Source organism: Dictyostelium purpureum (assembly GCF_000190715.1).
Source record: "Dictyostelium purpureum unplaced genomic scaffold DICPUscaffold_2, whole genome shotgun sequence".
NCBI classification, from domain to species: domain Eukaryota; phylum Evosea; class Eumycetozoa; order Dictyosteliales; family Dictyosteliaceae; genus Dictyostelium; species Dictyostelium purpureum.
Window position 1 is genome coordinate 155,153 of NW_003519339.1, and position 26,967 is coordinate 182,119.

At 25.1% G+C, this 26,967-nt stretch overlaps 8 protein-coding genes across 8 annotated transcripts; 6 read left to right on the top strand and 2 right to left on the bottom strand.

Annotated features, from left to right (window-relative positions):
• Window positions 1-5,100: 5,100 nt before the first annotated feature.
• Window positions 5,101-7,435, top strand: DICPUDRAFT_146642 (uncharacterized protein; the record flags this gene model as incomplete). The annotated part of the gene is made up of 3 exons (XM_003282939.1): window positions 5,101-6,435; window positions 6,516-6,574; window positions 6,667-7,435. 3 exons carry the CDS (start codon window positions 5,101-5,103, stop codon window positions 7,433-7,435), a joined length of 2,163 nt encoding a protein of 720 aa, XP_003282987.1.
• A 2,699-nt stretch (window positions 7,436-10,134) lies between these two features.
• On the top strand, window positions 10,135-11,841 carry DICPUDRAFT_74005 (uncharacterized protein; the record flags this gene model as incomplete). The annotated part of the gene is made up of 6 exons (XM_003282940.1): window positions 10,135-10,174; window positions 10,237-10,564; window positions 10,628-10,677; window positions 10,759-10,925; window positions 10,994-11,410; window positions 11,473-11,841. The coding sequence occupies 6 exons, from the start codon at window positions 10,135-10,137 to the stop codon at window positions 11,839-11,841; spliced, it is 1,371 nt and encodes a 456-aa protein (XP_003282988.1).
• A 1,087-nt stretch (window positions 11,842-12,928) lies between these two features.
• Window positions 12,929-13,299, top strand: DICPUDRAFT_74006 (uncharacterized protein; the record flags this gene model as incomplete). Its single annotated transcript, XM_003282941.1, has 2 exons — window positions 12,929-13,022; window positions 13,091-13,299. The coding sequence occupies 2 exons, from the start codon at window positions 12,929-12,931 to the stop codon at window positions 13,297-13,299; spliced, it is 303 nt and encodes a 100-aa protein (XP_003282989.1).
• Window positions 13,300-13,724: 425 nt separating this feature from the next.
• Window positions 13,725-14,111, top strand: DICPUDRAFT_25087 (uncharacterized protein; the record flags this gene model as incomplete). Its single annotated transcript, XM_003282942.1, has 2 exons — window positions 13,725-13,847; window positions 13,914-14,111. Coding segments are annotated over 2 exons (321 nt in total), but the record flags the coding sequence as incomplete, so codon positions are not given.
• Window positions 14,112-14,726: 615 nt separating this feature from the next.
• On the bottom strand, window positions 14,727-16,515 carry DICPUDRAFT_16883 (uncharacterized protein; the record flags this gene model as incomplete). The annotated part of the gene is made up of 3 exons (XM_003282992.1): window positions 14,727-15,969; window positions 16,049-16,274; window positions 16,341-16,515. Coding segments are annotated over 3 exons (1,644 nt in total), but the record flags the coding sequence as incomplete, so codon positions are not given.
• Window positions 16,516-16,776: 261 nt separating this feature from the next.
• DICPUDRAFT_25134 (uncharacterized protein) lies at window positions 16,777-19,719 on the top strand (the record flags this gene model as incomplete). Its single annotated transcript, XM_003282943.1, has 3 exons — window positions 16,777-17,477; window positions 17,545-19,234; window positions 19,312-19,719. 3 exons carry the CDS (start codon window positions 16,777-16,779, stop codon window positions 19,717-19,719), a joined length of 2,799 nt encoding a protein of 932 aa, XP_003282991.1.
• Window positions 19,720-19,867: 148 nt separating this feature from the next.
• Window positions 19,868-21,643, bottom strand: DICPUDRAFT_74010 (uncharacterized protein; the record flags this gene model as incomplete). The annotated part of the gene is made up of 1 exon (XM_003282993.1): window positions 19,868-21,643. One exon carries the CDS (start codon window positions 21,641-21,643, stop codon window positions 19,868-19,870), a length of 1,776 nt encoding a protein of 591 aa, XP_003283041.1.
• A 2,775-nt stretch (window positions 21,644-24,418) lies between these two features.
• On the top strand, window positions 24,419-26,848 carry DICPUDRAFT_15157 (uncharacterized protein; the record flags this gene model as incomplete). Its single annotated transcript, XM_003282944.1, has 1 exon — window positions 24,419-26,848. A coding segment is annotated over one exon (2,430 nt), but the record flags the coding sequence as incomplete, so codon positions are not given.
• Window positions 26,849-26,967: the final 119 nt, after the last annotated feature.

Below are 26,967 nucleotides of genomic sequence, written 5' to 3' on the forward strand. Positions count from 1 at the left end.
AATATCATTAAAGCAATTAGAAAATCTCAGAGTCATTCCCATCATCATTTTGCGGAAGTACAATTAAAAGTTCAAAGAGTACGGGAGTGGTAAGATACCAGCAATCGACTGGTGAAATCGCCGATGGTGGCTATTATCAAAGGATACTGACTGCAAGTGCTAAGAAGATGGGGAAAGGGAATCTTATGGATACTAAACAGAGAGTTATAAACTTTTACATCGTATATATTAGGACAAATATCAAGTTATTTAATCATCAAATGGCAAATTTTATTAATATGGTCAACACCACATGCATTAAAGGTGAGGGTATGACTAGGGTTCATTTTATCTGGTACGGTTATCGGTGTGGGTGATGACGAAGTCGTTTATTTTCCTCCAACAATTTAACTCGTCGTATAATTCTTTTTTTACGATCTTACTGTTCTTAACAAAAACCTTTGGGTCTGCGTTAATTCGGTAAGAGTAGTAAAGAATTATGTTTCCACTATCAAGAATAACGTATTACCCATATATTGAAGAATTCAATGGTGATGAAATTAAAGAAATCAATAAAATTGCAGATTGGTTGCTATCAGCACCTAACAATCAAAGTCCAAATGGTTTTAAAGTCTTCAAATTAATGAGCTCTAAAAGAGCAAATTATCCTATGGATCAAGGAGGTTGGAATCTTTGGAATATCAAAAACAGACAAAAAGCACAAAGATTATGGATGATAAATCAAATAATCAATAGAATTGAAACTAATAAAATAGAATCAGAATATCAACACAGTTGGAAACATCAAATATCAACCAAAAAGATAACTTCAGATTACTTACTTAAAAACTGCAATGATTGGATACAAATAAAAGTAAAAAAAGGACTACTAGAAGGTTTGAAATCCATTAAAAATAAAGATGGCAAACCTCTTTCTTTAGCAGAATGGTATTCGGAAATAAACAATCTCAACAGTTTTACACCAAAAACAGAATTCCAACAATGTCTTCAACTTACAGGTTATAGCTATATCAACCTATTCAATAATATACTTAATATTAAAGATCCAAAATCAAGAAAAACCCTATTCAAATTCCAAGCAAGATGCTTGCCCATCAACTTCATTCACAAAAAACCATGTAGACTATGTAATGAAAATCTTCATAACGATCCATATGGTCATCTATTTTTCAAATGTAAAAAAACTCTGAAATTCATCAACTTCAATAAACTAAAATCATTTATATTCACTACTTCGGGGAGAGTCCTCAATTGGTCACTTGATATAACAAGATTAAGAAGGAATATATCAATAAAAAATATAACATATAAAATCCCAGAAGGTCGCAAATCAGATGGAGAAATAAATATGGATTACAACAACACCAGATTTCACAAATCACACTTCCAATGGAACAATAAAGCAATAGATTTCGACTTAACTAGATGCTTCGCTTATAGAAATGCCATAGCCCTAATATTTCATCAAGTTTGGATTTGGTTATGTAAAGAATTATACGACGATCAAGAAAATACAATAAAAGAACTCCACTATAAGAATCTACCCTCAAATTGGACTAAGCTAGCTACTTTAGAATACATAAAAGGTTTAAAAAACATCAAGGAAAAACACGCTAAACAACCACAAGCAATTAGCAACATCAATGAAGAATAGCAAGAGCATACTTCATCAGCATCAAATCATTACCAAATACCAATAGTTTAGAATATTTTCTTTAAAAACTTTATAAAAAACATTAAATAAAATTTTACTGATTAATTTAAAGCATTTGCTTTTAATTATCTTCACTTTTTAAAAAAAATAAAAAAATAAAGTATAAATAAATAATAAATAAACAATAAAAATAAAGATAATAAAATTATTTGATTTTTAAGTTTATGCGAAAATTAAATAAAACGAAAAATTTCGAAAAATTTTTATTTTATTTTTTTATTTTTTATTTTTTTTATTTTTTTAAATTTAATTATTAATTATTATAATTGATTGATTAAATGACTATTTAAGTTATAATTAATTGAGTTTTGATGATAATAAATTACAATGTAATGTATTCATATGCATTTTAGAATTAAATGAATATTACAGTTATAATTATATCTCAACTAAATAATATTTATTTTTTCCTTTATTTTAAATAATTTCTCTTACTTTAGCAGAATGTTATTCGGATATCAATAGTGTAGAATATTTTCTTTAAAAACTTTATAAAAAAAAAAACATAAAATAAATTTTACTGATTAATTTAAACATTTGATTTTAATTATCTTCACTTTTAAAAAAAAAAAAAAAAAAAAAAAAAAGAATGGTATTCTGAAATAAATAATCTTAACAATTTTACACTAAAAACAGAGTTCCGACAATGTATTCAGCTTACAGGTTATATCTAAATCAACTTATTCAATACTTAATAAAGATCCAAAATCAAGAAACACCCTATTTAAATTCCAAGCAAGATGCTTACCCATCAAATTCACAACAAACCATGTAGACCATGTAGAAAATCTTCATAACGATCCTAATGGTCACCTCTTTTTCAAATGTAAAAAAACTCTGAAATTCATCAACTTTAATTATTGCTCAGGATCGAGTTTTAAAACTAGGAGTGATCCTATATTTTCTAATCAAAATCCGGATCCTTTTTCCTAAAATTCGATCCTAAAAAAATCCTTCAATAAAATCGTGTATTTTTAATTATAATAAATAAAAACCTTTAATACATTACTTTAATTGTAATTTTATTAAATAATATTTAAAATTTTTTATTTTTTTTTTTTATTTTTTTTTTATAAAAAAGATGATTTTTAGGTGTTTATAATAAAAAAATAATCACAAACTTGGTTCAATGAATTTTTTATTTCTTCTCAAAATTAAATTTGACCATTTTCTTTGATACACTAAAAAAATAAATTTTTGAAATATTTTTTTTAAAAAATAATATTTTTGATACTTATTCTAAAATCAAATATTAATACTTGTATTACTTATAGGTAAATAAAAATATTATTTTTCCACCTCCCAAAATTTTCAAAAAAATAAATCGTGCCTCTAAAAAAATTAAAAATAATAATAACAACAAAAATAAAAATAACAACATAAAAATAAATTACAAATTTCAATAATAGTAGCAGACCAAAAATATAAAAAAAACTATGGAAGTATGTATGCCAAATCTACATTACACCTCAATTTACTGAAATTAACTTAAAAGAATTAATTTCAGAATCAGATTCAAAATATTACGTGTCAGACAAAAGACAAAATAAAATGGGTTTTCAAATAGGCTCTTATTTACACTGGAGATACTGAAATAAAGGTGCAGTTATTTATTCCATTTTATTTAATACATGTCGCTCATAGCAACTGACACCTGCTTTGCTCATGTTAGAATGAAGGTCTTAACAGACAAAATTGAAATAATTAAATAATCAAAATGGAGGAATAGTTCTTGGCTCAAGAAAAATACAAATAAGAGCAAATAGAAATGAATATGATCTATTTAACTGGGAGCATGAACTTCTGAAACAAACCGAATAAGAAATGAGTGAAATAGGAATAGAGGTCCTAGCATACACACAACCTCAAACGGAAAATTTGAACTTAAAATCGCCGAAAAACAAAAATACAAAAAGTACCAAACCTAAACAACCAATAACTCAGGACAGTACATCACATCAAGCTAATCAAGCTAACCAAATATAGACAATCTATAATAGATGACTTCTTCAAAGTAGTGTTTTTGAATATAAAACATTTTAAATAGGGCAATGTAATGAATCAGTAGTCTATATCTTTAATGTGATTATATTTTGTTGCGTCTCCAAAAGTGTTTATTTTAGAGTTTATTATTTTTTCGTTAAGTAGTTTAATTGTGTAACTTCGTCATAATCGTATACCTTTTCATTACAGCATGTAGTATATGACCACCATAAGGTTTGAACATATAAAGTAGTTCAAATTAATAGTATAATGATAACCTTTTGATTGATTTTGGCGGTTGTTGCTTGGCAGAAAAGATTTATAATATTGTCTATTTTCAATGAATCTTGATAGTTTTTAGCTATTTTGCTTGTGTCATCTGCGAATTGACGTATCTTTTGGCCAAATATTCCTTCTATTTCTTAATTTTTTTTATTGCTGTTGCCATACTAGAGCAAATAGTGTTGGTGATATTGGGTCCCCTTTTTTGGTACCTCTTTTTGATGTGAATGGGTCTGAAAAAGCACCATTGATTACAACTCTGATTTCTGAATCTGTGAGCATGTCTTTTATTTTGATGAATTTGATTGGCAATTTGAGATGTTCGACGGCGGGGGGACATTTATTCAACAATAATGTAGTATAACTGCCCCCCCGTCCGACCATATATATACTGTTATGATATCGCTATATTAACGCTATGACCCTAGGCTAATTAAGAGTCACTAACTGCTGTTTACTAACTACTGCTTAGTAACTACCAATTCCAGTGTTTCCAAATAACTTAAGAATTAGCTTCTAGAACCAATCTCATTCAGTATAAATACCTTAAGTTCTCAGTCTAAAACTTCAGAGGTTTTTTTATTCTATATTATTAAATAAACTACAATTTCATTACACATATAATATTTGTTATTTGTTGTTTATTTGTTATACTTATTTTACATATATATACTTAATCATTTGTAAGCTGTATAGAGCTTCATTACATTTTGGCGACAGCTCATCAGAATCTGTTTTGTCTCGTTTTGCGTTTGTTTTAAATTTTTTTGGGGGAAGAGAATTAGGTTATTTATCTCTTTTATTGTTTAGTTAATTATTGTAATCTTTTGTGTGATAAAGATATTTTGTTCAAGTTTTTAATTCAGGTAATTTTATGTGTTAACCCCAGTTTTGTTTTAAGTATAGTAATAATTGTAGTAGTTTATTTGTTTTTAATTGTTTGTTAAAGTGTGTTAACCTCTCCACATAATATTCGGAAGATTTTAAATTTTTAAAAAAATTAATTAAAATTTTAAAAAAAAAAAAAAAAAAAAAAAAATTTTATTTTTAATTAATTTGTCGGTTCATAAATAAGAAGATATAAAAAAAAAAAAAAAAAAAAATAAAAATAAATTTCAAAAATGTTTCCATTTAATAACCAAGGTGATATAAATAGTAATTCAGAAAGTAATAGTTCAAATTTAGAAAGAAATGACGTTTTTAATAATAGTTTAAATAATAATAATTTTGAAAATGAAAATAGTAATTTAGTAAATAATAATAATAAAGTTAAAAATAATTATCAAGTTAAAGCGGAAGCCACAAATCCTACTGTAAAACCTACAGGTATCATTCCACCATCCCAGAAAAAACCTACAGTAAATAATAACTCAAATAATGCCAAGTTAAAAGAACAAGAACTAAAAATGATGGAATTGATAAACAATCAGATGAAAATATTGAAGGAATTAAATTTTCAACCAAATCGTACTCCATTTCCAGAAGAATCTAAATTTGATGGAGCTAATAAAGCAGAGTTCGATAAGAATTGGGATTTATTTGAATTCTTATTTAGACATCATTTTGTTAGACCAACAAGTGCTAACTTACTCTCCAGTTTGCGTGGTAGTGCAATAGATAGATTAAGATCTATTGACCCGTTTAATTCAAATTCCGTAGAAGATAATATTCTCAGGTTAAGAAGATATTATCAAGATAGTCCAAGTGTCGTCTTGGATAGATTCTCTAATTTTTCTAGAGAAAATAAATTTAAATCATTAGATGCCTTGCTACTTGTATTCTCAATAGTAAAGAAAAGAAGTAATTTACCAGATGAAGCAGCAATCACATTTTTAAACCAAGCTTTAGGATGTAATTTTAAAGATTATTTGGCTTTAAAATGTAGAAAGGACTCCACTTATCAAGAATATCTCGAAGAAGTAAGAAACTTAGAAATCGCTTTCACTGAATCCAAAGGAGTTTCCTTATATTTAATTAAAGAACCATTAAATGGTATTTTTGGTACAAATAGAACCCCTAATGTCTCAATGGCAAATGCAAATAATCCAAGTTTTAATGTTGCCGGTATAAGTAATGATACACAAAACATGTCCGTCGTTTGTTATTCGTGCGGAATGGAAGGACACTTTAGTAGAAATTGTCAAAACAAAGATAAGTTTTCCCAAAATAGAAGTAATAGATATATTAATAGTAATCATAGGAATAGTAATAATTATAATCAAAATGGATATAATCAAAATAATTACAATAATTATCAGTTAAATAGAAATAAGAGTAATAATCAAAGATCAAGTTTTAATAGTTATAATAATAATAATAGTAATAGAAATAGATATGTTAATCAACAAAATTATAGAGATAGAAATAATAGTAATTTAAATAATGACTATATAGGTAATGATGTAAACGTCGAGCCAACAATCAACACAATCGCTAGTGTTTCAGGATATAAAAAGGTATGTGCAAATTTGAAGATAAAACAATCAAGGTGTTAGAGTTCTCATAGATACTGGTGCTAGCTTATCATGCATAAGAGAATCACTTGCAAAAAGACTCAATCTCTCAATTAACTCAAGTAAAAAAATCATACAATCTGTAAGTAACCACAAACTACTTCCAATTGGTACAACTATCTGTAACCTTTCGTTTGGTCCTGTTTCTGAACAAGTTGAATTAGAAGTATTTAGAGATTCCGATATCTCCTCGTCATGTATTTTAGGTTTAAACGGTTTAAATGCCATTGGTGCTGATCCAATCCTTTCAAAAAGTAAATTAGTCTGTAGTAAAGCTAATTGTTATGTCCCGTTATATTCGTACACTGAAAATAGTACACCGTTAGATAGTAATTTCAACCCAGCTCAGCTCAATTCAACCTCAGTTAATGTTCTCAATTATCAGTCTTTAAAGCCCAAACCCGATAATAATTGTTATAGAATCAACTCTGTAAGATATGTCAATAAATCAGAAAGCATATTCAGTCGATCATCATCACACCCGGACCATCACTCATCAACACGTCAAACATCAATCAAGTCAAATAATATAAATGCTCGTAATAGTAATAATTTTAATAGTAATAGTTTCAATAGTAATAATAACAACTTTAATAATGTCAATTCCCGTAATATTAATAAGTTCAATAGAAATAATAATAACTTTAATAATAAAATCAGTAAGAAATTTAAGCAACCACCTGCATTCATCAAATCTTTAGAACAAACAGTTATAAGTGCAGATAATCATTCAACTCAAAATCCAAACAGTACACCGTCAATTCACAACCAAGTTTATCAGTCCGCTCAAGATGGATCAATTATTCTCACTGCTGTGCAACAAGCTCAATTAAATAATTTGTTAAAGAAATATGTTCGGAATGTCAAAAGAATTTTATTCTCTCAAGGCCGTTTCAATTCGGTGCCGTCGAATTTCCAAAACCGTGGGGAAAATGTAGTATAACTGCCCCCCCGTCCGACCATATATATACTGTTATGATATCGCTATATTAACGCTATGACCCTAGGCTAATTAAGAGTCACTAACTGCTGTTTACTAACTACTGCTTAGTAACTACCAATTCCAGTGTTTCCAAATAACTTAAGAATTAGCTTCTAGAACCAATCTCATTCAGTATAAATACCTTAAGTTCTCAGTCTAAAACTTCAGAGGTTTTTTTATTCTATATTATTAAATAAACTACAATTTCATTACACATATAATATTTGTTATTTGTTGTTTATTTGTTATACTTATTTTACATATATATACTTAATCATTTGTAAGCTGTATAGAGCTTCATTACAATAATTTCAACTAAGGTAGTTTAGCAAAGTGGTTAATGCGGTGCCCTGCTAAGGCATTCCCTTCGGGGGCGCAGGTTCGAACCCTGCAACTATCGAGTCTTTATAACCTTGTATCTTCCTGGTGATAACTTACTGGGCATGTCTTTTGTATTCATTGCATTCAAAATCCCAGAAGGTCGCAAATCCGATTGAGAAATAAATATGGATTACAACAACACCAGATTCCACAAATCACACTTCCAATGGAACTATAAAGCAATAGATTTCGACTTAACTAGATGCTTCGCTTATAGAAATGCCATAGCCCTGGTATTTCATCATGTTTGGATTTGGTTATGTAAAGAATTATATGACGATCAAGAAAATACAATAAAAGAACTCGATTATAAGAATCTAACCTCAAAATGGACTAAACTAGCTACTTTAGAATACTTAAAAGGTTTAAAAAACATCAAGGAAAGACACGCTAAACAACCACAAACAATTAGCAACATTAATGAAGAATATAGAAAATTTAAAAGAAGAATAGCAAGAGCATACTTCATCAGCATCAAATCTTTACCAAATATCAACAGTTTAGAATATTTTCTTTAAAAACTTTATAAAAAAACATTAAATAAAATTTTACTGATTAATTTAAAGCATTTGCTTTTAATTATCTTCACTTTTAAAAAAAAAAAAAAAAAAAAAAAAAAAAATTAATTATACTTTAAAGTTCATTTACATTACATCATATGCATTTTAGAATTAAATGAATATTACAGTTATAATTATATCTCAACTAAATAATATATTTATATTTTCCTTTATTTTAAATAATAAATTATTTAAAATTAAAAATTAAAAATAAAATAAAAATAAAAAAATGAAAAATTTAAAAAATAAAATTTTATTTTTTAGTTTTCAGTTTTCGGTTTTAGTTTTCACAAACAAAGAATTGTATATTTATTTGATTATTAGAATTATTTATATTTATTATTTATCTATAACTAAAGTAGCTCCATCTACATTACATTTCTAATTTTTTTACAGGTATTTTTAATTGTTGAAACCTGTAACCACCATTTCTAATTTTTGAATGACTAAACAATACTCTTATAAAAAAAAAAAAAATTTTAAAAAAAATTTTAAAAAAAACAAACATTTATCTTTTTTATTTTTCAATAAATTTTCAAATATGGAAAAAATATTACAATTTTTTCGAAACTCAATCATAACAATGTGGAAAATACGGTACGATTTCATAAATTGTTGGTAATTCAAATAGGGAATCAATAAACTCTACAAAAGAATATGAAAGTACTGGTATAGAAGGCAGAGGAATTTTAATAAATATACAATACATTTATTTACATGATGAAACTTCAATCAGAACCTGGCAAAGAATTCAGAGCAAGTTAATACGATTATAAATTACATCTACAAGACGAATCATTTAAATGGCGCTACTAAACGCATTGTAATGTTTTTTTGTAATCAAATAATATTATAACCATAATCAAAATTCACATAAAATTATTTTCATTTAAAATAAAATAAATAATAATTTTATTAGTTTTACTTTTTATTTAATAATTTATCAAATTTTTGGGAAACAATAAAAATTTATTAATCATATTTTAATTTTATTGAAAATTATAATTATTTATTAAATAATTTATTTTTAATATAAAATAATTTTAATAACATTTTTTGAATTAAATTATATTAATGTTTTTAAAATTTAAATATTTTTTATTATCCCTTTGTTCATCTAATCAATTTAAATCTAAGATAGGAGTGTCTCAGAACTTTAAGGTCACAAATACAATTTTTAAAAATATTAATGGATTTATTATAATAAAATATGAATCCGTGCATCATATATTGCATCATACTGTATATTTTTGAATGAGGGTTTAACAATGGGGGTATTTTTTACTGTTTTTTATTTATAATAATGAAAATTTGTTTGAAAAAGAAAAGCATTTTTATCAGTTTTAATTTAAGTTCAAAAATTTGTTTTTTTACAAAATTATAATTTTGGAGTGAGTGGTTAAAATTATATTGATATTTGAATGAGGATTTAACAATGGGGGTATTTTTTACTGTTTTTTATTTATAATAATGAAAATTTGTTTGAAAAAGAAAAGCATTTTTATCAGTTTTAATTTAAGTTCAAAAATTTGTTTTTTTACAAAATTATAATTTTGGGATTAGAGGTTTTAATTATCATAAAAATAAAAAAAAAAAGCAGAAAATGGGGTTGATTTGTAAATCACCCTAATTTTTTTTTTTATTTTTTTAATTTTTTGTTTTTTTTTTTTTTTATAAAATTAAATTTTTTTTGTTATATAATCATTTATAATTTATACAATGTCTCTTTCAAATGAACAAATTACACGTCTACAAGATTGTAAGTAAAAAATAATAGTTTTATTTATTTCAAGATATTAAACAATAATTTTTTTATTATAGGTAGAGATAGATTCAAAAAAGTTTATGAAAACTATGATGAAAAACTTAAAGCTTATTTAGATGAACAATTACAAGAGTTGAAAAAAATTGATGGATCCGTTACTGCATTTGATAAGGAAGAAATGGAAAACCATAAAATAGCTTTTCAAGATATTCAAGCTGAAAAGGGTGCTAAAGAACTTTACAGTGAAGTTCCTTTTGAGGATTTAATGCAAATTTTGGGTATTGCATTATCAGCAGACCCAACCGGTGGTGGTGCAGGAATCATCTTTGGTGCATTAAACTTTCTTTTTGAAAAACTTGGTTTTTTAAATAGTCAAGAAAGATTGTAAGTACTATCAATTTATCTTTTTAAAGTAGGATTTTATTAATAGTTTTATTAATAATTTAGTCTCAAACAAATTATGGAAGCAGTAGAGCGACTTATTGAAAAAAAAATAAGTGAGGAAAGAAGAAGACAATGCATTATTTAATTCCAACAACTTCAAAAAACTGGTGATGATTATATTATTTTGGCTGAAGAGTATTTCAAAAGAAATGGTAATAAAAATGTAAATGATTCTTTAATACCAAATGAAATTAAATCAATGCCAAATGAAACACTTTCATCATCTCTTCAAATCCAATTAATGATTTATCGTGATAAAATTACTGACGGTTTGATTTATTTTGGCGAAGAGAGTGAATTGGTATGTATAGTAATTGTTTATACTTTTTAATTTAACATTCGCTAATATTAATATTTTTTAAAAAACAGATTAACACCATTGGTTTATATATATTAACCGCTTCTCAATATCTATGTATTCAAAGAGATTGTGTATTTTATGGTAAACAATGGGGTTTCAGTGATTTTGATGTAAATGATGCCAGATCAAGATTACATTCTTATTCAATTGACTTTATGAAAAAGGTAATTAAAGCTGGATGGAATCTTACACGTCATTACTTCGATGGTGTAGAAGTTGGATACACTCAACCACCCTATTTTGATACAGCTAGAGTATTCAAAAATGCAGACTTCACTTATTATCCAGTCAAAGCTTTTTCCTACAGTAGAACCCCTCCTAATATTACTTATGAAATAGCTGATACCAAAGGATCACATTTACTTGGGCCAAACGCTTTAATTGGTTGGTCAGTGTTGACCCATAGTTTGGCAAGTGGTTTTAGGGTAATTATGTAATTGGTTTTATTTATACCTTTTAATTATTTTCTAATTTATATTTTTTAAAGGGTCTTATTGCTGAACACATATATAGACCAAACACATTGATAGTAAAATTCCCAAGTGCAAAATCAAGAACATTCAAAGTCAAATTTCATCATCATGTATATATTGAAGCCGATTGGACAATAAAAGCTGGTAATGTAGTTGAAAACTTTGTTTTTAAAGAATACACCGAAACTGAAAAAAGAAATCCATACTTTGTTTATTATGAAGACTATAATAGTCAAGCCGTTTATGGTGTAAATGAAACAAAAGCAATAACAGTTAACACTCAAGAAGTTTCATTTACTTCAAATAGATCAAATGTTAATGGTAAAAGACAAGGATATATTGGTGGATCAAAGCTCTATTTAATCGAAATTATTTTTGAATAAATCATTTTTTTATCAAAATAAAATTTTCTTTTAATTTCTTAATAAAAGTTAAACCAAATTTTCAATTATTAAATATTTTAAAATCAATTCAAATCCTTAAATAATTTTAAACCTTTTATAGCTTCACTTTTATTGTATTCCATTTCAAAATCTTTCCAATTATTTGTTTATATTAAATATTTGAAAGGTTTGGAAGGTTTAATATTGAATACCTTACAAAACTTACCAATTTTGAAAGATAAATATAAATCTCAAAATTTATGATTATAAAAATGGATAAAATAAATTTATATATATATTTTTACCCCACCTTTTTACAATTAAAAAAATAATTTAACCAATTTACAAAAAAAAATATATTTTATAAATTAAATATAAATTTTTGAAAAAAAGACATTATTTGAAAAAAAAGAAGGATATATATAAAAAATATTGATGATTCAATAGTATTTACTGAATATGGTGCCATTAAAGGTTTCACATTTAAAAAAAAATGAAAAATGTTATAAATTTTTTATTTACCTGGGTGTAATAATACACATAATTTTAATTTAAAACAAATAAATTTATAAAAACTCTATTATTTATTTCAAAAGTAAATTTACACTTTTTTTTCTTTCGCATCTATTATTTTTTATTTAATTAAAAAAATAAAAAAAACACACACATATAAAAAAACACACACAATTTTATCTTTTAATAAATTTTTTAATTTTTATTATAAGTAAAATTATTATTAATTTTTATTATATAATTTTATTTTATTTTATTTTATTTTATTTATTTTATTTATATTATTTTATTTTTTTTTAATAATAATAATAAAAAAAAAAAAAAAAAAAAAAAAAACCAATATTTAAAAAATGAAATAAAAAAATTTGTTTAATAAAAAAAAATTATAAATATAAATAAAATATTGTTAATCAAACTTTAATAAATAATGATAATAAAAATTAAAATTAAAACCACTTTACTATTGTTTTTTATATTTTTTAATTTTGCATATTCCATCCAGGATAAAAATATTAGCAGTCGATTATTATTGTATAAAGATAAATGCTCAAATGAATCAATATATCCATTTGCAATGCCTTTGATAATTTCAATTTATTCCAACGAATATGATAAATATGGTAATGAAATAGCAGGTTCATTAAAAGGTTTGTCGTGTTTTCAACAGGGTAGGTATTCTTTTTTTTTTTTTTATTTAATAAGATAAATATTAACTTTTATATATTTTTTAATTCAGTCGATGATTATAATTTAATTTACACCGTTTCCAAAGATTCATTTAATACATTACCAGATATGTTAATCGATCAAAACTTTTTAGCGCGTTTTATAAATATCAATTTCAGAGGAGAGATTTTATCATTCAGTGAAGTGCCTGTATTTATAGATTATAATATTAAAACAAAAAATTTTAAAATTACAATTAATATTAAAAAAAATTATTAAATTAATTGTAATAAATAATAAATCTATTTTTAAAGCCACTACTTAAATTTTTTTTTTTGTAGAGTGGTGGTGAAAAAAAAAAAATTATATATTTAACCACACCTACTTTATTTGTATATTATAATTAATACTATTTATTCGAGATAATATTAGGTAACTTAATTTGGTATTGTTTTTTAAGTTATTTAAAATTAAATAACTTAAAAAAAAAATTAATGTATATTTTTTTTTCTATTTAAGATTAAATTAATTTGAGATTATTATTATTATTTTATTGCAATATTAAAATCATGGATCTTGGTAGTAATAATATTCAATTAGAAAACAGTTTTCCTGTATGTTTTATTTTTAATTTAATTTAAAAAATTAATAATATTTAAAACTAAAATTCAATTTTATAAATTTAGGTCATAGATGAAAAAATTTTTTCAAATGAATTCATTTTTAAAAATATTTTATTAGATAATTATGAATCGGTAATAGAAGAGTTTTCATGTTCTATTTGCTCAGAATTTGCATTTAAAAAAGAAATGTATCAATGTAAAGAGGTAATTATAAAATTAAAAAATAGTTTCAAACCACATTCATTGTTTATTAATTGATTTATTTTATAGGGTCACACCGCATGCAAAAATTGTTTTATTGAAAATATTGAAAAGAGAGGAACATGTATGGAATGCAGAACCCCTTTAACCTCAATTAATGATCTAATAAGAAATAGATTTTTTGAAAACACACTATCAAATAAGATAATTATGTGTCCATTTTCATATAGCCCCCAATTTTATTTTCAAAAAGGATATGAAATTTAATTTCTTTATTCACAAATATTTAGATCATTCAAAAGGATGTAAAAAAACTATTAGACTTGAAGAATTCGAAACTCATATATTAAATTGTAAATGTAGATTCGTTAAATGTCCCAATAATGGTTGTACAAAAATTAAAAGATTCAAAATTTTAACTTCACATTCAGAAAACTCTTGTGATTTTAAAATTTTTAGATGCCCTTGTAATAATGAATTTCAAAGAAAGGATTTTATTGACCATAGTTTGGAGTGCCCACACACAATGATACCATGTGATAAATGTAAAGATAATATTCCAAGAGGTCAAAAAAATTTGCATATTAAAGAATGCCTAAATGAATTATCGGAAAGGCTACCACCAAATTTTAATGACAAAAGTTTATCTCTAGATAGTTTGTCTTTCAGACTCCATCTCCATCAAATTGCTAATACTAATGTTATTTTAAGAAGATTAGAAGTTGTAGAAAAAAAGTTTTCAAAATAAATATTGATTTAAATAAAAAAGTTTTAAAAAAAAAAAATCATATTTTATTTTTAATTTTAATTTGATGATGTTAAAATATCACCATTTATATTTGTATTATTATTGTTATTTTCATAATCACCATTATTATTTAAATTATTTGTATTTAAAGTTAAACAAATTTTTTGATGAAAATTCCAATTTCTAATTTGACATTCTTTTGAACAATAAAATACTCCTTTACATTTTGAACATTTCTTTAAAGGTACATTTTTTTTAAAACAAGTTTGGCATGCTTTAATTAATGCACTACTATTATTTGAGTTGCTATTACTATTACTATTACTATTATTATTATTATTATTATTATTATTATTATTATTATTATTATTATTATTTTTAATTATATTATTATTTAAAAAATCATTATTAAAATGATCATAGTAATTATTATTATTATTATATGGTTGAATTGCAGATTCATTTGATTGTTCTAATGAAAAACTAAAGAAATATAATTCGGCCATTATTAATAAAGAATAACCTAAAGATAAAGAACCTAAAAATAACCATTCCCCAGTTGAAAAATTTAAAAAGTATTGGATTACTAAAAAGATGAACCCAGTTAATAGTTGTTTGACAGACTTTTCTACCAATAGTTTTGATTTTTGATCTTGATCCAAATTATCTTTATTGTTGATTAATGCTACATTTGCTTTATAAATAACCATGTGGAAGAGGAAATGGATGATATAATTTGAAAGGAATTGGTAGATACGTTGAGGTATAAAATAGTAAACACCAGTAGCAGATAAAATTAATGGAGCCGCTATTTTTAATGGACTAGATTGCAATAAAATTAATTTTACAATTGAAAAAGCAGGAGGTATTAACCATTCGATTCTTCTACCTGAAAGGAAATCCAAGAACCATATTGGACACCAAAAAATTAAATAAATGCTAATGTCGAGCTCTGAGTTGTTAAGTGATGTAAAAATTAATGCTAGAATACTAGAGTAGAATGATGGGCCTGTTTCTGGTTTCTTTATGACATAGATACCCAAGAGCAATAATATTATACTACCAAATATTATGATATTGACGCTAAGGAGTCTCCAAAATAGAGAGTAACTACCATTGATGTCGATGTCCCTAAGAGAGTCGAAAAACATAACAAAGAACCATAGTGTTACTGTTATCGATGAGTTTTTCTTTCTAATATTAGGCCATAAAAATACAATTCCGTAAATTATAAAATTTGTAATAAATGGTAAAACTTTGCTTGGTAATATAAAATATAATAATAAATTGGCGCCGCCAACATAAATAAAAAATAAAATTTCTAACTGTGATCTCGATAAAAATAAAAAGTATAATATGAACATTGAAACAAATATCCTATATTGTTAAAAAAAATAAATTAATAAAAAAATAATTTGAAAAAATTAAAAATAAAATAAATTATTTAAATGTTTACCATTCGATATAAATTGAAAAGAAATGATCAATCACCAACGATATTAATGTAAATGAAATTGAAATTAACCATTCTGAACCTTTACTATCCACCGCTTCGCCAAACTGATTAAACATTAACCCATCATAACCAAATGAATCATAAAATAACTTTGTATCGGGGTTTGATAAAATTTGATATGCTCTATTAATTTCTTGAAATTTATCGACACCATGAGGATTTTTATCTAAATAAAATAACAATATTAATAAAACAATAATAACAATAACCATTTTAAAAGGTTAAAACATACCTGGATGATATTTTAATGCCAATATTTTATATGCCTGCTTAATTTCGACCGGGTTATCAGTCTTTTCGATTCCTAAAATTTCATAAGGCGATTTTAATTCTTTGCTATTACTTGAACTATTTGATGATTCATTATCATTGTCTTTATCGTCTTCATTATCTTTATCTATATTATCTTTGACCATTATTTATTATTTATAGTATTATTATCTGTCGTTTGGATAATAATTTTTTTTAAATACAAGAATGGGTCGAAATTTAAAAAAAATAAAAATAAAAAAAAACTTAAAAATAAAAAAAAAATAATTATTTTTTTTTTATTTTTTTTTTATTTTTTTTAAATTAATCTTTTTTTTTTTTTTAATTATTTTTTTTAAATTCATTATACTTAAGATTTTTTTTTATATTATGGTGAATATTTAATAAAATTTCTAAAAATGTCAAATAATGAATTTTATAATAATATAAATAATAATGAAGAAAATTCACCAAACTCACCAGATTCAATATACTCTTTAAATTCACCAAATATCAATAATTTAAATAATGGTGATAATAGCAATTATAGCAATTATAGCAATAATAATGGCACAACTCTAAGCAGATCACTATCATCAATATTATTTGATAATCAAGAACCATTTGTTTTTGCACAGTCCTTAACTTCGGTGTGTATGGACCCAACATCACCAATTAATAATGAATGGCAACCATCTGATTTACAAATACCACAACATCCAAACCCACAAAACCAACTATTAAATGCATCCAATATAACCATACAATCATTTCAATCGTATTTAAATAAAATTAAACCAGTTTATAAAATATTTAAAGAGAATCAAAATAAAGAGTTAATACCTACCAATAAAAAAACACAAGAGGAAATCATATCATTAGAGAATATACCAGCATTCTTTTTTAAAAAGAATATGACGATTAATGAGATTTTAAGCTATGCCGATAATGACCCCTCGCCCATTATATTTCAAAAACTAGAGCATTATCATACTATTATCGAGGAGAATATTGTTGGTCATGTTAGAGATAAATCCCTGTCTTTTTTTTCTGCAATGTCTGAACTAAAGCTATTTAGACAACAATTACTATTACTATCAAATCATATCAAAGATTCAGAGTATGTATTTTATATTTAAAAACACATTTAATTTTAATAATATTAATGCCTTTTTATTGATGTTTAGAAACTTTATGGCATTAATAGATAAAAATTGCATAGATTCATTAAATATTTCAAAACTATTTTTACAGAAAAATAGAATTAAAGATACAATGGAAATTTTATCTTTGGTGTCACAGGTCAAACAAGCACAACCAGCTCTACAACTATTATTATCAAAAAATGATTATATGGGTGCATTAGAATTAATTTCATCAACCCAGCATGCTTTAAATTTAGATTTAGGCCATATATCATCCTTAAAAAATTTAGCACCACAATTATTAGAAATGGTACATTTAGTTGAAAAGATGTCATTAGACGAGTTTATTAGAGTGTCATTAAATGATAATTTATTAAATAACAATAGTAACAATAATTCACCAATTTTAAATAATAATAATAACGATATGAATAATAGCAATAATGATGAAATTAATTTACAATCATTAAGTGATAATATTCAAATATTTTTATTACCTTTAATAACGGTTATATTAAAAGTAGATAGAATTCAAGAGGCATTGGAAGAATTTAGGGATGCAAGTATTGAATCTGTCAAATCTTTATTCAGGAATACTGTAGCCAATATAACCTATCAACTACTAGATAGCGGTAACAGCAGCCACCATAAAACTCCAACTAATAATTTTAATTCAAATAATTTCAATTGGAACGACTGTAAATTAAAGCTATTGAAACTATCATCCAACGACTCATTGCCACTGTTCAAATCTGTGGATCAAGCATTTAGAAAAAAGTTTATTATCATTTCAAAAATCATTCAATTAATAATCGAAAGAGTTAACAACTTACCAAATGAAAGAGAAAAGGAAGAGCAAGAGTTAGGTAGAGAACTATCGTCTAGTGACAGAGAAAAGGTTGTTATTTTAGCCGAATCCGTAACAAACACATGTAACTCTGTAATGTACTCTATTGTGGAAACTATGCATGAAAGAATATCATCGCTACTCAAAGTTAGAAGTGAAATCAATGCTAAATTGGCCCTTCCAGATTTTGTTCAATTCTACAATCAAATCGAATCCTTTTTAAAATTTACAGATAGCTTTGCCTCCACTCTATTAAAAAGAAAAGTGCCCATTTTAAGATCCGCTTTAATCTCTCAAATTAAACAATTTTTAGATATACTACATAAAAATAGAATGTCATCTTTAACATTATTATTAGAAAACGAAGATTGGATACAAGTTAAAGTGGTATCTGAATTTCAGCAAATTGTTAATAATATTGTTAAAAATTCACTAGATCAACCATTAGATGATAATAATAATATAGATAATTGTAATAATGGGGCAATATCAACTGATCAACAACAGCAAGCCGATATCGATATTTCAGATGAAATATTTATAAGCACAGAACCATTTAAAGTTGTAAATACGTTATTAATGCTATTAAAGTTTTTAAGCGATTATTTAAGTTGTTGCGAAAAGCTACCCTCAATCATTATCGACTCTATTCCAAAGATTATAGAGCTACTAAATACTTTTAACTCAATGACCTATCAATTAGTATTGTGCGCAGGTGCTAGACAAACCATGAAGCTAAAAACCATCACTTCAAAACATTTAGGCTATGCTTCCCAATCTCTTAGTTTCCAAATTAAACTTATACCCTATATTAAAACAATTTTACAAAGATCTTTAAACACCAAACAGTATTCGTTATTAAATGGCTTAGACAAACTATTACAAGTAAGTTTTAGCAATATTATGATTTCACCATATTTTATATAATATAATATTCTAATATCTATTTTTTTTTTTTAAAGGATTTTTCAACTCATAGACAAGAAATTTTCGATAAATTTATAGTAATTGTCAAAGAAAGATCAATCTATCATTTAAAACAAATGGCGGCTATGGAATTAAAAGATGATACATTACCAATACCAACTCCTCCAATCGCAGCATTACTAAAAGATATTTTAACACTCCATAAACTATTATCAAGTATCTTACCTGCAGAGCAATTGTTCAAGGTTTTTACAGGAATCTACTTTATGTTTAATCCATTGTTTATGGACTTTTTAACAAAAATAGATTTATCTCACAAGATTTCAAGAAGAAGAATCCACAACGACGTTTTGCATATATTAAACTCTTTAAGACAATTAAATAATGCTGGTGACCCTGGTAATGATATCGAAGTATTTTTAAATCAAAATTTTCCCATGTAAAATTTAAAAACAAAAATTATAAAAATAAATTACTTAATTTTAATTTATTTTTTTAAAATATATACTTTAAAAAAATTAATAAACTATAAAATATAATGAAATATTCTAGAATATAAAAAAAAAGAAATTATTTTTATTTATTTATTTTTTAATTGTTTGGTATGGTAAAATGATCATATTTTATGTATACGGGTAAAGAACTTATAGTATTTTTAACTTGATCCAAATACTTGTCTTTAGATATGCTTTCGTTGTGTGAAAAAGTTTGATGATATTTTAAAATTGAGCTATGTTTTAAAATTGGTTCTAAAAACTGGATTGAAGTGATAAAACTGGTTTCTAAAGTTTTTATTGATTTATTTTCAATTAGTGTTTCTGCTATCCTATTAAAACCCTGGTTGTATTCGAGCTCTCCTTGATAGTTTGAGTGACAGCAGTTATTTCTGTAGTTGCTAGCGGGGCAGATGTGGTTTATGGTTAGATGCTTTAATGAGGTATGGCTCTTGATCATTCTTTCGATAGAGCTCCAGTACAACTTGAAACATTCATCATGATGGTCTATACTGGATAGATCGTTGCAGTCGCAGTTCTTGATATCAATGGAATGGCTACATGTTAGTTTGTAAACTAAAGAGTAAAGACAAATGGTGATGTTTAGATATTTTAAGTTGGGGAATAATTTTAAAATAAAATATAAATTCTCTATTGTGAGTATCTGAGTTTTAATTGATATGACTGTATTGAATTTCTTAAAATTTGGAGTACTTAAAAACTCTTCTATTAAGTAAACTAGTTCTTTCCTATTTTGAATTGTATTATCGATATTTGGTATAGTTTTTTGTGAGTCGTATATTGATAGTTCATCTTGGAATTGATAACAAAAAACATTCCTGAAGGAAAGGTTAGATGAATCTGTGGTCAAAAAGTGAACTTTCTTAATTGAGAAATTGTTTATCAAATCTAAAAAAGTTAGAGCACAACCACATTTTAAAAAGTTTATGGAAAAACTATTTGTACAAATAAATTCATCTCCATGATTCATAATTTTATAATACCCAAATTTAAAACAGTTTGATAAAAAACTTTGATATTTTGGAATTTCTTCAATATTATCATCATTGTTATTGTAGCTGTTGATATCGATGGTTTTTATTTTTTCTACATCAGTAGTATATTCTTTAAATTCTATATTTCTAAATTGGATTCTTTTTAACAGGGACAAAAATAATATTTGAAACCTAAATTGACCATGTAAAGAATAAATCTCGTCATAGCTATAGTTTATGTAAATTTTTTTTAAATTAATAAATTGTTTTATATAGTTGTTTAGCTTTTCGAAATATTGATCCTTGGCCTCCACTAGTTTTTGAATATTTAAGTTTATTTTTAAATACTGAATATTTTTGAAGCTATTATCTTGGAATGGGCTAATGGTACTAGGATCACTTTTAAGTTTTAATTTTTTGTATATTGCTAGGATTAAAGATTTTACCTGTTGCTGCTGTTGTGGTGATTGTTGGTATTGATTATGCTGTTGTTCTATTAGAAAATTAAAATCAATTTGTCTACTATCTACACCCTGGGAAACTATCTTGAACCAACTCTTGCATACAAATGCGAGGTTATCAATTTTAAGACTGATATTATTACTACCCCCATAAAAACATCTATTTTTGGTATAATTATTATTATTGCAATTATTATTATTATTATTGTTGTAATTTATACTTTTATAACTTTTTAATTTACTGGCATCAACCAGTATATCATATTTCTCTACTGTTGAAAGAGGAATAGAATCAAAACTCCATTCATTAAAACTAAGCTGTCTTATTTCTTTATTAAAATTATAAATTATTATTTCTAATATTATTTTTTGGACAACAACTGGTAAAAATGATGAAATATTATATTTTAAATCCATTATTATTTTCTATAATGAAATAAATTTCATTATCTATTTATTTTTATTATTATTTATATAGCCAAATTTATTTTTTTTTTATCTGAAGAGTTTTTTTTTTTTTTTAATATAAAAAAAAAAAAAATGTTTAATATTTAGATGAGAATGAAAAACCCCACACAATAAAAAAAATAATGCCATAATTTTGTGTGTTTTAAATATATATTTATTTTTTTTGAATTTTAAGTTTAAAATAGATATACACATAAAAAATAACCACTTTTTTGAATTTATTTATGTTTTTTTTTTAATTAATTTTTTAATTTCACACACCTTAAACAAATAATTCAAATATTTATTTAAATAGAAATAATAATAAAGAAATGATGGTAACAAATAATAATCTACATTTATCGGTAAAAAATAATCTAGATACCAAAAATATAATTAATTATTTTCAATATTTTCTAACCACATCATATTTTTTTTCTGGGGAAATTTTTAAAAAAAAAAAAAAAAAAAAAAAAAAACTTTTAAACGAATTAAGTTTCTTCCAGTCGATAATGTTTGCAGATATTTATTTTCGAATGACAAAAACTCCAAAACAATGGGTGGTATTGGCAAGCAAGCCACACAAAAACAAAAAAAAAAAGATATTTTACGAAAAAAAATAGATATTTACGGCAATCTTTTTTTTTTAATTCTAAATTAACAATAGTAATTATTATAATATTATTTACTCTTCATATTTTTTTTTTATTTTTATATTTATTTTTTTCTTTTTTTTTTTTATTTTTTTTTTTTTTTCAAAAGAATTGTAATAAATAAATAACAAAAAATGAAAAAATTTATTAAACAAATAATATTTATTTTTTTTTTTATTTATTTTTTTAATTTTATAAATTCACAAGATATAGAGTTCAAATTTTCAGATGATTATAATTCACCCGATACTTTTTCAAGATACCCAATAAATATAATACTTAAACCACCTGGAATGTGTTATTATGAAATGGAACTTTTTGTAATCCAATTAACAGGTGGTTCTGGGGTAATGGATCTGAAAGATGTTGATAGTTTTATTACTATATTTCCATCAACATATAATTCAACCCATTTTTTATATTTCATATATTTCGATAGTAATTCTCCAACAAGAGAAATCACTTTAAAAGCAACTGGTAATGGGATTGAAAAAGATTTTATTTTTTCTGTTTTATGTAATGGTAGGTTAAAAATCTTTTAAAATTAATTAAATAATCATACTAATATTAGAAATTAAAAGAGTTTGATATCAATACTATTGATATCGAATTTATTGGGAATATATTTTATGATATCCCATATCTTCATACAATTCCATTTAGACAGGTAAATGTTCCAAGTTATGTATCTGCATCTGTATGGATAGACGGAATTAATAAAAAAGTTCAAGCTCTACCGGGTGGATATTTTTATTTAATGTTCGATTTTTTTGAATCAATGGGAAAAGGTATCACAGGAACAATAAAAATTGATTTTAGGTTCGGTAATAAAGTTTTATCGAAATCTATTTCATCAAAATATTTTAATGGTAACTATAAAAATAATATAATAGAAATTATAATAATTTATTTACTAATTTTTTTTTATAAAAAAATAGAATCATTTTCTGATGATAGTATAAAAGTCAACTATTACCCTCGAGATATTGAAAGCCAAGTAACACTTATTGGTAAATCTTATTATCCGTTAATAACAATTGAAACTAAAACTCAACTAAATGGACCATTTTATCTTTTTGAAATACAATCTTCTTTTTCAATTCCTGTATATTATTCACCAATAAGTGAAAATAATGGTAGAACTCTATATATTGCAACAGTAATGCCATTTGTCTTACCCATACAACTCACACCCTTGGCTTTATATGCTCAAAATAAATCAAATATTTTTAGTGTATTTGAAAAAAATATAAATATACTTGGTAAGCAATTATTGTTTTAAAATATATTATTTTTTATTCTTTTATTAATTGTTAATTCAATTTATAGATTACCCAACTACTTCAGTCGATATAGGAAGTATTACCGTATCAGCCCTAGGAGGTAAAACTTTTCCATGGTTAAAACTTCAATTTTCAGGAAACTCATATTACTTAAATTCCCTAAGATTTGGAGTTAGTTCTATTAAAAAAGATTTAAATGTTCCCTTTGGTTTTGTATCTCCTAAAAACTCTCAATACGAATTTGCAATCTCTATTCCATTTAGTCCATATAACCCCATTGTAACTTATATGGTCGGTGATTCTCCCTATCAATATACTATTGATGGAAATGAAAACAGTATGTAACCCAAATCTATTTGTTTTAAAATTATATATATAATTAATAATATTTTTTTTAAAATACTATAGACTTAGACAGTATGGGACCACAAGTAGAGGATCTGGAATTTTTATTTATAACAAATAGTAAATATTTGTTAAAATTACACCTCACAGATGATTTTTGTGGTTGTGGTTTTTTCTCTTTGGAAAACTATTATACTTATAGACTTTCACAATATAGAGTTTCAGGTGATCATATGAATGGACATTACGAGATACCAATCGATTTCGAGATTGATATTGGTCTAATTAAAATTAACCTCTATGATTTTTGTGGTAAAGCTACTTCGATCGAGGATGCAATTATTATTCATAATACATTCAAAAAAGTATCTTTTCCAACTTCTCTATATAAATGTAAATATAAAAAATGTTTTATATAAAAAACTACAATAAAAATATTCAAAATATACTTATTAATTTTTCTATTTTTTAACCTATATAAAGCATATTTACTATTAAATATAAAAGATGTGTCATTTTTATATAATAATTTAGACGTTAGAAATCAGTCTGTTGGAAATACTATTTACTTTACATTAGAGGGTGCCGATCCAAAAACCCCATTTTTGCTAAGATTACCAATCAATGAATTTTACGATGGCAATCCTTTTTATCCAAAAGAATATTACTCAAGATGGAATTCAGATAAAAACAAGTTCCAAATTGATTTTGTTGTTCCAAAGAATTGTAGACTTGGTATATTTAAATATTCAATTGTTATTACACAAACAAATACAGTTTCCTCTGAATTTTTCCCAGAAAGTTCACAATTAATAATTAAGAAATCAAACTTTGATGGTATTGGTCCAGTTTTCACTAATGTAGAAAAGATTCCATTTGCAGATAACAAATTTGGGTGGCGTTTAACAATCAGTGATCCAATCAATGGCTTTGATAATGGTACTATAACTGTAACTGGTTCAGAAGATAATAGTATTTACAAGTTTAATCTACTACCAAGCAATATGAAGAGTGGTAATATATCAGAAGGTATTTGGGAAATATTCATAGATTTGGCCCCAAATCACTGTATTGATCAAAACTACATTATAACATTTGTAAAACTCTATGACACCGGTGCTCTCTATACTGTGTTTGAATTATCAACACAAACAATGAATCAAACTCCAAATCAGATTATAAATCCATTTTATTTATTATATGGTGATTCAACAATAAATAAAATCTCAATCAATCAATGTGAAGGACAAACACCAGATACAACACCACCAACCATAGAGAACTTTTCCTTTTCAACTGCTCCAGATTTTGATGTCGGCTCATCAAAAAGAAAAATTACATTCGAGTTACAAGTTAAAGACCCAGAAAGTGGTATTAATACATATGCACAAGGCCCAATCATTTATTTACTCGGTGAAAATTTTGATATGGTGGAATGTATTACCAAATTTGAGGCATTTATAAACAATTACTATCAATTCAAATGCTCCATTGAAACACCTGTAGGTCTTGGATCAACATATGGCAGAATTCATTTTTCAATTTATGGTATTATTAATAATCATGGGTTATACAAAGGTTATGATACATCAACCTTGATGCTAAATTCAATTGATGTATTGTATTCTTTAACTGCACCAATCTTATTCGATACAGGTATAGCATCATCAAGAGGCGGAGAATATTTCGTTTATGGAAGAGCTCTTTTAGATAGCAGCTCTCTAATTATCACTGATACTTTGACAAATCAATCGACAGAATATTCAAACATTAAACTTTACGGATCGTCTGTAATTTCAATTTCAAACTTGAATGCAACAACAAATAACTTTTATGTATCAGTAAAATCAAAATCAGGTTTAATTTCAAACAAGCTTTTAGTATCCCCTTTGATATTTAATAGTTATACACCAGAAGAAGAATCTAGCAGTGGAGATGAAACCCCATTACCAACTAATGCACCACAACAATGCTTTGGTGAACCATTATGTGGAGGTCCAACTCATGGTTCTTGCAACAACCAAACTGGTTGTGTTTGTATATATCCATGGAGAGGTAAATCATGCAATAGTCATATTGTTGAACCAGAAATACCAGTTCCAAATCCAAACGAACCATCAACAGAAATACAGGTTCCAAATGATAATATCCAAAATACTCTTTACAAATCATTAATATCACTTGTATCATTAAGAGAACTCGACTATAAAGGTACTGTCATTAAAACCCATCCATTTGATCAAAAATGGCAATACAGTGAAATAACAAAACTAAAAAGTAATTATTTAAAGAACCTAACAACATCTGCCGATATAAACACAACGATATCAACAACATTAGAGTGGTTTAATGAAACAAAAGCTACAAGTTTTGCAGGTCAAGATTTCGAAATGTATGCAAATTCAATAAAATACTCAATCGAAATTTCAAAATATCCATTTGTAAGCCCACTTAACTCACTTCAATTAATCATGTCAGCAACATTTTCATCAAACTCATCAGACTCTTGCTCATTTAGAGAATATGGCGATACAACATCAGGTGATAATTCAAATTATATCAAAGTTCAAATCGATAATAAATCACTCTATGGCAGATTCATCAAAAGAGGTATTATAAATGACAAAAAAATTGTATCACTCTCAAATATATTTTTAGATTCATCAATGAACAGAATATCATCACAATCAGAATCACAATCATACATTGGTATTATAATTCCACAATTTTCAAAGAATGCTATAATCGATCCAGATTTTTCAGTATTATTAGATAATGACTTTGCATCATCAAACCCAGACTCAATTTGCAAAAGTAAAGGATTATCGGGTGCCAAAATTGCTGGTATTGTTATTGGTTCATTTGCATTTGTTGCCATAGTTGTAATATGTGTAATTTACCACTTTAAGAAGAAAAGTGATGCCAAAAAATTCCAAGCAAACATTTCAAACAAAGTCCGTGAAATGAATAATTTATAAACACAAAGTAAAAAATAAAAAAATTACTATATGGT